Source organism: Grammomys surdaster, unplaced genomic scaffold (genome assembly GCF_004785775.1).
Source record: "Grammomys surdaster isolate TR1022 unplaced genomic scaffold, NIH_TR_1.0 185, whole genome shotgun sequence".
Taxonomy (NCBI): Eukaryota; Metazoa; Chordata; class Mammalia; order Rodentia; family Muridae; genus Grammomys; species Grammomys surdaster.
The window spans coordinates 2587511-2599578 of NW_021604630.1; the positions used below are offsets into that span (position 1 = coordinate 2587511).

Below are 12068 nucleotides of genomic sequence, written 5' to 3' on the forward strand. Positions count from 1 at the left end.
TGGGTGCTGGGAATGGCAAGCACAGCTGAGCTACCCCTGCAGCCGACCTGTTGAATATTTTCTTCTGTGATGCTCACAGCAGGTAGATCCTATGTCTCAGACAAGTAGTCTGAAAACCATGTTATAACCCCTGCTCTACAACTTCTACCAGCTGAACCCCTGTGGTCATAACTCAGGAACACAGTAGAGAAAGGTGTTGGGTCAGCCTTGTGCAGTACCTTGGAACTCCCATGACTGTCAAAGAAGACTAAATCAATTCCTGAAACAAAATAATTCCTGTCCATATCTAGGGCTCAAGATACCACGTGAGAGTCATGGCCTTCTCTCCTGTTCTCTCCTCTTGAGAGAAGTCTTTTGAGATTGAGGAATTTTTACATTTTTCTTTTTAAACTTTATTTCTTAATTTTAAATTCTGTGTGTGTGCATGGGGAAGGGGGAAGGTATGCACATGCCTGCGGTTGCTCTTGGAGGCTTATATCCCCTGCAGCTGAAGTTACAGGCAAGTCTCGAACTTCCTGAGGAGCACTGGGAACGGAACTTGTCCTCTGTAAAGGCATTTGCAGTCTTCACTACTGAGTCACCCGCAGCCCCTAGAGTTCTCACACTTGAGTCATTAGTTCATCCACTAGTCAGGTGACTTCATCTAGGCCAGTTTTTTACTTTAGCGCTAGAAAACTTGTTTATATTACCTTTAGTAATTTGAGAATCTAGAATTTAAAAAATCATTCACGTTATGATTAAAAGCATGAATATTATTTTGCCATAAACCTTTTAAAATCTAATAGCTTTTTTGAAATATTCATATAGTAAAATTTAGTCATTTATTTGTTTGTTATTTATTTGAGGCAGGATCTCACTATGGAGTTCTTTCTGGCCTGGAACTCCCTGTATAGACCAGGCTGGCCTAGAACTTGAAGTGCCTGCCTCTGTCTCCCAAGAGCTGGGATTAAAGGTGTGTTCCACTAAGCCTAGCTCAGATTTACCCTTTTATTTAAATGTCAGAACCTAGTGATTTTAAAAAATCCATTCTAAGTTGTGCTACCATCACCACAGCCTAAGAATTTTATCACACCCCAAAAGAAATCTTACACCCAATAGACCTCACTTGAAATAGACATCAATATACCCTGAGGCTAGCTGCCGGTACCTTCTCTTTTGTATCTTTGCCAGTCTCCTGACTTCTTTCACTTAGCATGGTTTAGAAATCTATCCATGTTTTAACATGTTATCAGCACTTTATCACTTTTTATTGCCAAACAGTATCCTGTTATAGCATATAGTATAGTTTTAAGTAAGGTAGCTTTGAAAACCAAGACTCAGATTTTGTTCTGCACATGATGCCTGTGAAGCACTCTGTGCTGCTTTGTATCTAAACATTTTGTACAGTTTATCTTGATTATACATAGTAGTAATTGGTTTCTATGTCGTTAATTAGTCAGACTGTTAGCATTGGACAATATATTTAACAATTTTCATACTATTAATAGTAGTAACTCTTTGAAAGGGTGTGTGTTGAAAGATATTTAAACCATATATCTATTTTAAATTGTTTATTGTTTATTTCTCATTTTAAGCTGAAATTAAATGCTTCTTCTATTTTAAAAATATTATGTATTGATTGGGGAAGGGCAAAACTCAGAGTATAACTGACAGAACCCAAAAGATGTTCATAATCTCAGCTTCCATCTATGTGAATACTATTAAAGTATTTAATACTGGAGAGATGGCTTGACAGTTAAGAGCACTGCCCACTTTTCCAGAGGATCTGGGTTCAATTCCTAGCACCTATACCCAATCTTTCCCTCCAGTTTCAGGGGATCTGATGTTCTCTTCAGGCCTCCTTGAGCACCAGACACTGGAGCATAGACCTGCACACATGCAGGCAAAACACCCAAATACCACAGTTATAAAATAAAAATTCTTTTTCTTTCTGCATATTTGTAATTAACAGACATGTAAATGAAGGTTCTCTTTTTCCTGAGGAGGAGGAGGTTGTTTTTGTTTTTGAAGTATCTCACTGTGTTGCCTAGGCTCGCTTGGAACTTTGAGTCCTCATGCTTTCTGAGTACTACATCATATAACATGTACTTTTACTCTGTGTGTGGGGGGTGTTTACCTGTGCACAGACACGGAGCTGGAAGAGGACGATGGGTGTTTTATTGTATATCACTGTCTACCTTAGTCCCTTTGAATCACGATTTCTTACTGAATCCACAGCTTATCTGATAGTCAGAAAACCCAGCAGTTGTCCGCCTCCATTTTACAGCCTGCCTTACAGGCACATGAGCTCATGGCTGGATTCTCACCCTGGTGCTGAGGATATGACTCACGTCCTCATGCCTGTACATCAAGTGTGCTTATCTGCTGAGCCATCTTCTCTTTCTCAGCCTCAAGCCTCATGCATGCTTCTTTTCCCTCCTCCCTCCCCTCTCCCCTTCCTCTCTTGTTCGTGACAGGGTCTCATTATGTAGTGTTGACTGGCCTGGAATTTGTTATGTAGACCAAGCTGGCCTGGAACTCAGAGATCTGCCTGCCTCTGCTTCCTGAGTGTGAGGTTAAAGCATGTGCCACCTGCCAGCATTCCCATGCTTACTTATAACACCAACAATATTTTTAAAGTTTTCAAAAGAATATAGTTTTATCCTTGCATAGTTTTACTTAAAGACTATAAGTGTGAGTGTTTTGCCTCCAGGAGTGTATGCATACCCATCTGTGTGCCTGGTGCCTGCGGTGCAGGAAGCGTATTGTATCCTTGGAGTAGACTTGGTTGTGAGCCTTTGCATGGGTGCTGAAAACAGATGCTGGGCCTCTGTGAGAGCAATGTGCTCTTAACTGTTTTGCCTTCTTTACAGCACCTACTTTAAAGACTTTGTTTTTGACTCTGGAGTTTTACTCAATGGGTCTCTGGGTATAATGAGAGGTTTTGGGCATCTTGGTAGTGAGGCGTGGCTTGTGCTGGTGCCACAGCACACACTGGGGCAGCGGAAACTTGATTGTGGAGTCGTGGAACTGCTTGACACATGGCCAGCGGCACTCGCCCGCTGCAGTCTCTCCCACTGTAACTGGATGGAGCGAGCACAGACATGGCGCCAGACACCCATGTCTCGGTAGTGATGTGAGAAGGCACCAGCGGTACTCAGATCCCAGTACTCTCTGCACGTGTTGTCTGTGCCACTGCAGGAGTAGTGCAGCCAGATGCCAGTTCTTCATATGCTGCAGTGACTTCTCAAACCTACCCACAGAGCACTGTCTTATCCTGGGACCAATTGATCTTCTTTCTAAAAAAATTTTGAATTTTTGTTTTTATTCTGGCTGTGGGTATGTGCCTCTGAATACAGTGACCAAGGCTAGAGGAAAGGGAGTCCCTCTGCAGCTAGAGTTACAGGGAGTTAGGAACTGCCTGACACAGGTGCTGGCACAGACCAGTCCTCTGGAAGAACCTAAATGCTCTCCACCACTGACCTGTCTCTCCAGCCCCTGCAGTATTTCTCAGATATAAAAACATTTCTTCTACAAATACAACTTTTGATAGAAGGCTTAGAAAATCGAGTCAGCTATTCAGAGACACATGTTTGCTTCTTCAGTTTTCATGTCTTCAGGATTTATTTTATTTTATTTTATTTTATTTTATTTTATTTTTACTTTTGCTTTTTAGACTGTGGGGATTAAACCCAGGCCCCCTGTAAATGCTCTAACAGGGAGCTACACCCCTACTCTCTTTTAAATTGTTTAATTTTAAATGATTCACTTATGTTTATGTATTTGAGTATGTGCCTGTGTATGTTAATATGTATACAGCATGTGTGTGCCTGGTGCCTGAGAAGTCCAGAAAATGTTGTCAGATCCCCTGGAACTGGGTGAGAGTTGTGAGCTGGTGGATTGGGTTCTCTGCAAGAACTGCAAGTGCTCTTAACCACGAGTCATTTCTCTAGCCTCTTTTTTTTTATTTTGAGACCGATTCTCACTAAACTTCCAAAGCTGGCCTCAAATTCTTAACCTTTCTGCGTCAGCCTCCAGAGCTAGGATCACAGGTGAGCCTGTGATCTTTGCACACTAATACACATACACGAGGCTACTTATTTTTTTTAAGAATTATTTATTTTATGTATGTGAGTACACCATTGCTCTCTTCAGACACAACAGAAGAGGATGTTGGATCCCAGTACAGAAGGTTGTGAGCCACCATGTGGTTGCTGGGAATTGAACTCAGGACCTCTGGAGGAACAGCCAGTGTTCTTAACCACTGAGCCATTTCTCCAGCTTCAAAACTACTTCTTTTTTTAATAATAGTTTTTTAGTTAAAAGCTTTTTTTGAGATTTATTTTATGTGTAATTATGTTTTGCTTGCTTGTATGTATGTACACCACATGCATGACTGGTTCTTGCAGAGATCAGAGAACGTTGGATCCCCTGGAACTGGAGACTGGATAGTCTCATGCCATCGTTTGGATTTTGGGAATGGAAATCAGGTGCTATGCAAGAGCAGCAAGAGCTCTTAACCACTGAGCCATCTCTCCAGCTTAGCCCCACACTTCTGTATTGACCTGATACTTTTTCTGAGAGATAATATTATTTAAAATTATCTTTGATACAGGCCCAACTTTTGTTTTAAAAAGCTGAAAGCCCTTTTCTAAATGTGAAGTGCAAACCCACTGTCTGTCTAGATGTCCTAACAGTGTCGAGGTGTTATACATGTTTTAAATCCTCACTTTGAGCTTATGTGGTTTATTTTAGGAAGACTTATTTTTCACTTTCGTTGTGTATATGTGTGTATACATGTGAGTCCTGGCAGAGGGCATCGGATCCCCTGGAGCTGGAGTTACAGGTGACTGACTCCCTTCCTGGGTGCCAGGAGTCTACTCTGAGAGAGTAAGAAGAGCTCCTGATCTCTGAGCCACTTCCAGCCTCCCTCTGCTTAATTTATAATAATCTAGCTTGTTCTGTTGACCATGGTTTCAGAAGTACTCAGTAGGATAAGATGAGACATTACATTTGAAGTCAGCCCCTGCCATCTGAAAGGAAGAGCTTTAATAGTTTTTGTAGGTTATATCTGGTACTATTTAATTTAGAAATTAACTTTTTGTCACTTACAAATTACTTCATGTAATCATTAATTATGTTTGTTTGTTTGAAAACTATTTTCTTAAAAAAGTTCTTGGATGCTGGAGCTCTAGCTCAGCCGTTAAGAGTACTTCCTATTCTTTAGGAGGCCTTGAGTTGCCAGCACTCACTACTGTTCAACTCCAGCTCCAGGAGGATTTGTCTCCTCTGACCTCCGAGGGGACCTTCACTCTCACCATACACAAGTGTGCATACTTAAAAATGAAATAAAATTGTAACAACAGTAGTTAATGAGGGGCTGGTGAGCCTGAAAACCTGTGTTCAATACACAGAACCCACATGGTGGGATGAGTCCTAACTCCTAAAAGTTGTTTCACAATGTAATATGATTTTCTTTTGAGAGTTAATGGAGGAATGATATTGTTTTTAAATATTTCCTGATTTTTAATGTCTGGCTTGATTTTCATATCCTTTCTACATTCAGTTTGTTATGGTTTGTTATTTTGGTTGCAAACTGAACATAATGCTGATTCACACATATGTAGAATAAGAAAAGGGAAGAATGATTTAACAGTCTATTCAGATCACTGAGGATAGTTTTCTTTGCTACACCAAAGCTCGGTGAGTAGAAGGTAAATTGCAGATGGACTTTGAATCATTTCAGTGAACATTTATACTTTGTTACATTAAAATCTCTAGTCCAACTAGGCATAGTGCCAACAACACACATTTAATCCCAGTACTTGGGAAGCTGAGACAGTCAGATCTCTTCTCCATTTGAGTCCAGGCTGGTCCACAGTGAGTTCCGAGCCTGCCAGGAGTATACAGTGAGACCCTGTCTCAAAAGAAAACAAGACAAAACAAGCTCTGCTAGTTGTTTTGTTTAGTTCAAAGCACTATGTTTTACTTTGACGGATCTTCTACCGTCCGTGATTTTGTGTTCATGCACTGCCATTTAAAAAATTCTTGTCTTAGTAAGATCTTTCATATTCTCTCTCCTTTCCCTTCCTTCCCCTCCCCCGCCCCCCCCCCCAAGTCTTTCTGTGTAGCCTTGGCTGTCTTAGAACTCTCTACTTAGACCAGGCTGCTCTTGAAGTAAGAGATCTGCTTACGTCTGCTTTCCTAGTGCCCAGACTGAAAGCGTGTGCCACCACGCCTGGCTAGGTGTTCTTTTAAAGCACCACTTCTCAGAATGATTTTGATTATTGAAGAGTAGGAAGACTCAAAGAAGCAAAGACAGAAATTTCCAGAATTCTTGAAAGATTAAACTGTATCATTGATAACAAATAATGTTGTTTTCCTTGAAGTAGGAGTTTGTTCTTGAGAGATACCTACACCTTCTCACATATGAATAACTGCAGAAAGGCACGCTGTCTAATGACTGTGATGTTCCACCATGCTCCCAGATGACCATACTTGGGCTCCCTCAGGCAGCCTTCACTGTCAGTCTGCAGAAGAGTCACATGCATTTCCTTTGCTTTCTCACTGTATGGCATATTGAAGAGACAGATTCGAGGAGGAAGTTTAGGAAAAATCAGTAATTGTGCTGATTTGTCAAGGCCATTGCATAAAACTATCCTTTTGAAAAAGTGTCAGTATATGGCAGAGAAGCACCCTATGGCTGGATGTGGTTCTGTGCAGTGTTTGTGTTGAGACGCCAGTAGTTTTATCTGCTACTGCTTTTCTGCCTTAAATGTAAAGAGAAATCACTGTGGTATTATCAGGACATTACTTTAGGAGGCACAGGACCCTTAAACAATCTTATGTTTATATAGATTTTAAAAAAGATCTGATTAGTATTTGGCTCTTAAAAGTCCAAAGAAACACGTTCAGTTTCAGTGGGAAATGTTTTGTTCTTGTATTCCAATTTGTAAAAATATTGGATACAAATAAAAAGTAAGTTACATAGTCAAAGTAATAAATGGGGCAATTAGCGGAGCTTCACATCTCTCTCTTAAAACTTGCTCCCTGAATTTAATCACCTGGAATGATTTTATAGTTTTATGGTTAGAAGGTTGGTGAGTGTGTCATATATCTTTGGGCAATTTAAAATGTCCAAGTTTTATGGAAAAATGCTGAAAAAAAAACTGTATTTCAAGGTCTCGTTGTCAAAATATATATGGAGTTTTATGTCCTAACATAATTAATATGAGTTTTTACTTACAGGTGCCCGGGAATATCATGTCCAGTTTTTTAGCAACCAGCCAGAGAGGGCATGGGTTCATGAGAAGCGGGTACGCGAGTATAAAGGTCACGAACAGTATGAAGAGCTACTAGCCGAGGCAGCTAAACAAGCCAGCAATCATTCCGAAAAGCAAAAGGTAACTGCAGCTGCTGATCTTGATGGTGTGTTTTGTTTGTTACATTGGAGGTGGAACCCAGGGCTTTTCTCATGGCAGACAAGCAATCTGCTGCTAAATTATACCCCACTGTCCACTGATACATTTTATAGCTGGTCCTAGTGGCATGTGCCCATAAGCCAAGTGCACATTAGTAAAGCACAAGTATCACTTTAAAGTTTGAGGCCAATCTGGTGTGTGTAGCAAGTTCCAAGCCATTCAGAGCTACATAGTAAGGCCCTGTCTCAAAAAAACATAATAAACAAATGGTTGTATATGTCCTGTAACATCATAGTACTGCTGGACTGTGGGAAGAACCAAGGCTGTGGCTTATGTGGCCGAGGGCTGGCCGGCATGCACAACACCCTGCGTTAGGTTGTTGCTTCCACTAAAACTGGGCGCGCCTGCATATCCAGCAGAGGAAGGAGGGTCAGAGCATCAGTTGCTGCTACATAGAGTTTAGGACTATCCTGGGATACATGGGATTCTATCTCAAAAAGCAAAGACCAGTTATATAATCTCTTGTGAATTGATGTGCACAAGTCCAGTAGATATTAATGACATTTATTTTGCTAAGGGTTACAAATATTTTTCTAATTATTACTATTAATTAACTATTATTATTAATATCTTCCTGTAAGTCTTCTTTATTCTATTAATAAACTTATTTTTATCAAAGATTTAAAAATACTTGATAAGAGCCAGATGTGTGTTATTTACAATGCCAACGTTTGGGAGACTAACTTAGGAGGGTCCAAAGTTTAAAGTCAACGTAGGCTACACAGTGAGACTATCTCAAAAAACAAAACCATGAAAAAAGTTTATCTAGTACCTTCTGTGAAGCAAGTATTGTTCAAAGTATTATTATACTTATTTAATCTTTATAATAATTTAAATAATCTATTTTTCTTTTCTACAGATCAAGAAACTTAGGCTTAAGCTGCTGGTTCATCAGAGCATATGAGTTACAGAACTAGGAAGTGTTTCTCAAAACACACACATGCACGCGCACACACACACACACACACACACACACACACACATGCATACACACACATATACACACACCTTGTTGATTTTTTTATTTATTGTTTTAATTTGGTTATATTTTATTTATTTTATGTTATTGGCATATTCATTATACATACCCAGTTCTAGGTTTCATAAAGGTAATTTTTTTCAAGTGTATTATACAATGAATGTAGGTCTCTTATAATTCAGAAGTTTATAATTTTTTATACTTGCTACATATTGGCTAGGAATGTCCTGTGCTTTAATCCCTGCATATAGGAGGCAGAAGCAGGCAAGTCTGGGTGAATTCAAGTTCAGCCTGGTCTGCATAACAAGTTTTAGCCACCACCAAAAACCACCAACTAAGTTTTATCACAGGATGAAAAAAAAAAGAATAGAAATTATCATCGTCATCTACTTATTTATTTGTTTGTTTTAATAAAAACACAAAACAGATCCCAGAAGTATCAGATTCTTTGGAGCTGGAGTGACAGGCAGCTATGAGTTGCCTGTTCTAAATACTGAGACTCAAACACTGGTCTTCTGGAAGAGCAGAATGCTTTTTTGGGGGATGGGGTTCTGGTCTCCCTTGGCTCTCCTGTAACTCACTATATCCTGAAACTACCAGGTTAGTCTCAAACTCATAGAACTCTGCCTGCCTCTGCATCCTAAGTGCTGGGACTAAAGGTGTTTGCCACCACACCTGCCTGCATTACATACTCTTAATGCGGGGCCATCTCTCCATCTGTATGGGGACACAGGAGATTTTAGTTAATTTTATCAGACTTTATTTAAAGACTTAGTCATCAGCATTTAGCATATACTATGCCATCTCTTGTCTGCCTCTTTAAAAAAATGATTATCATTATGATTTTTATTTTTTTGAGATAGGGTCCCACTGTATAACCCTGCCTGGCCTGGAGCTTACTTTGTAGACCAGGCTGGCCTTGAACTCCTACAGATGTACCTTTCTCTGTCTCCTGAGTCTTGGCATTAAAGATGTGTGCCATTCTGCCCAGCACTATTATTATATTTATTTTGTCTATACATGTATAGCTCACCTGCCACACTGTGTATGCGGAGGTCATTTAGCTTCTTTCACTTTTATTCAGAGTTTTCTTACCCTCCTGCCAATGCAGACTCTTCTGCTCAGCATCTGTGGAAAGGCATCCAGGGTTTGCTCACCACCACTTCAACCCCTACCCCCCACATACACACCCAACACTCACACACACGCACACACACACACACCCCGCACACTGGCTTCCCTTCACACACAACACTAACACACACACCCGCACACTGGCTTTCCTTTGTTTTGTTGTGCCCTTGGGTTTTCTCCTCTCTTTCCATTCTGTCCTTGTTGGCATATTGGCATCAACTGGCCGCACCTCTCCAAACCTCTCTTGGCAGCAAGCTTTGCTGAGCTCTCCACAGTACCCCGCTTACTTTCCCACACATGGAGGAAAGTAGCGAGCGACTTTGCAGGAGCATGTTTAATGTTAGCATTTATTGGCCCCTGAAAACAAGTCATTTCTGTCATCTTTCTTCTCTTTCATTATTACTCTTCAACAGATATGATGTGAAACAGCTCCTCTTTGGGGTGTTGTTCAGCAGAGTAGTCAACAAAAGAAATATAAATAAAAGAACAGACCTCTGTGTCATTTAATAAAGTAATACTGTTTATAAATGGCACGGGATCAGCACATTGTATTTATTTGTCTGGAGAATCTAAAAATATTTATGTGTATTTGAAAGAGATTATGGAGTGATTGGAAAGTACATGTTGACTTTAATGTGCCTATTGGACTAAACATTTCACACAAAGACTCTTATCTTTTTCATAAAGATTCGGAAACCCCGACCGCAGAGAGAACGCGCCCAGTGGGATATTGGCATTGCTCATGCAGAGAAAGCATTGAAAATGACCCGGGAGGAAAGAGTGGAACAGTATACTTTCATCTATATCGATAAGCAGCCAGAAGAGGCTTCATCCCAAGCAAAGAAGAATGTTACCTCTAAGACGGAAGTCAAGAAACCCCGAAGACCAAGGTCTGTGCTGAATAGTCAGCCAGAGCAGACCAGTGCTGGGGAGGTGGCCTCCTCACAGTCAAGTACTGACCTTCGAAGACAGAGCCAGAGGCGACACACTAGCTTGGAAGAGGAAGAGCCACCTCCTGTTAAAATAGCCTGGAAAACAGCAGCTGCGAGGAAGTCCTTACCAGCTTCCATCACAATGCACAAAGGGAGCCTAGATTTGCAGAAGTGTAATATGTCTCCAGTTGTGAAAATTGAACAAGTGTTTGCTCTCCAGAATGCAACAGGAGATGGGAAGTTTATTGATCAGTTTGTTTATTCAACGAAGGTACCTCTTGTTCTATAGGGGATTGGGGAATGCTACTAAAAACCACTTAAGAATGTGATTTAAATCCCCTTGGATCCACTGCATTTGAAGCCTACATTCTCATTTACTCTGGGCAAAAAGCTATGTTCTTCCCGTTTCTGTCTTGTAACATTCCCATCTGTAGTAGATTAATCTTGAGCAATACAGCCAAAATTGAGCTTAGCTCCTGAAAGTCATGGAAAAAAACTGGGCAGTTTGCCTGTTTTTAATTTGTCGAGTTAGTTTTTCTTTGTTGTAAAGTATGAATTTTATTAAAATTTTTCTTTTATCTGAATTAACCATTGTTATATATATATATATAAAAAAAAACAACCCTACTGGAATAATTGTGCCTGCTGCTCTGTCTGGTTGCACCAGCAGTAGGTTTTGTTTTGTTTTAATTTTATCTACACAGTTCATTTATCTCAATGTACCTAAGTGTTATTTCAATATGTAGTCAGTACAAAGTAATTGGTGACCTGTTTCCTACTTTTTTCTGTCATCTGACTCTTTGGAATTCAGTGTATATCCTCCTCCATCAGTCTGTCTAGAGTGTTATATAGCCCAGGCTAGCCTTAAACTACATAGCTGAGTTTGACCCTGAGCTTCTGATTCTCTTGCCTGTACTTCCCAAGTGCTGGGATTATAGATGTACAGCATATACCTGGTGCTTGGGATGCAGCCCAGCCCTTCATAGGCAAGCTCTGTACCAACTGAGCTTGTGTCTTACATCTTCATGGAGACTAGCTACATTTCGGGTTAGCCAGCTGTGGCTACTCTGTTGGACTGTGCAGGTTTAATGAGGATTTCTTGCATGCTTTTAAGTCTGCACGTGGTGAGTCCTATTAAATGGTGTGCCCAGCTCACTGAACTTGGTGGCGTATGCCTATCATCCCAGCACTCTGAAGGCAGAGGGACAAGAAATTAGGCCAGCCTAAGATACGTAGCAAGACCTTGCCTCAGAAAATAAGAATATGGCTAGTCATGCCTCCTGGCCAGGACTCCTCCTAACAGCTGTACTTAGACCTTGCTCAGGCCTTCCCTTCATCCAGCTTGAAGCTATTTGAGACAAGGCCACACATTTAGTTTGGCATTGCTGTGTCAACAGTTTTGTTAGATTCCTGTTAGCTTGGGATATCTTGTTGAGTTTTAGAGAAATTCCATTACTATGTTGGTCCAGGGATGAACGATGGTGAGGAAAGGGTAAGTAATGGTATAGGTCAGCCACTAAACCTCCATCAGTCCCTCCATCAGTCCACCCTGGGTTTCTGTGT

General features: G+C 40.6%; 1 protein-coding gene across 5 annotated transcripts in view; it reads left to right on the top strand.

Moving 5' to 3' along the window:
• Nsd3 (nuclear receptor binding SET domain protein 3) overlaps positions 1-12068 on the top strand; it is a 116409-nt gene that overhangs the window by 50263 nt on the left and 54078 nt on the right. For all 5 annotated transcript variants that reach the window (XM_028768280.1, XM_028768282.1, XM_028768281.1 and 2 more), the window contains exons 5-6: positions 7228-7382; positions 10261-10776. In XM_028768280.1, the coding sequence (XP_028624113.1) occupies positions 7228-7382; positions 10261-10776 (671 nt within the window). The remainder of the gene's footprint in view (positions 1-7227; positions 7383-10260; positions 10777-12068) is intronic.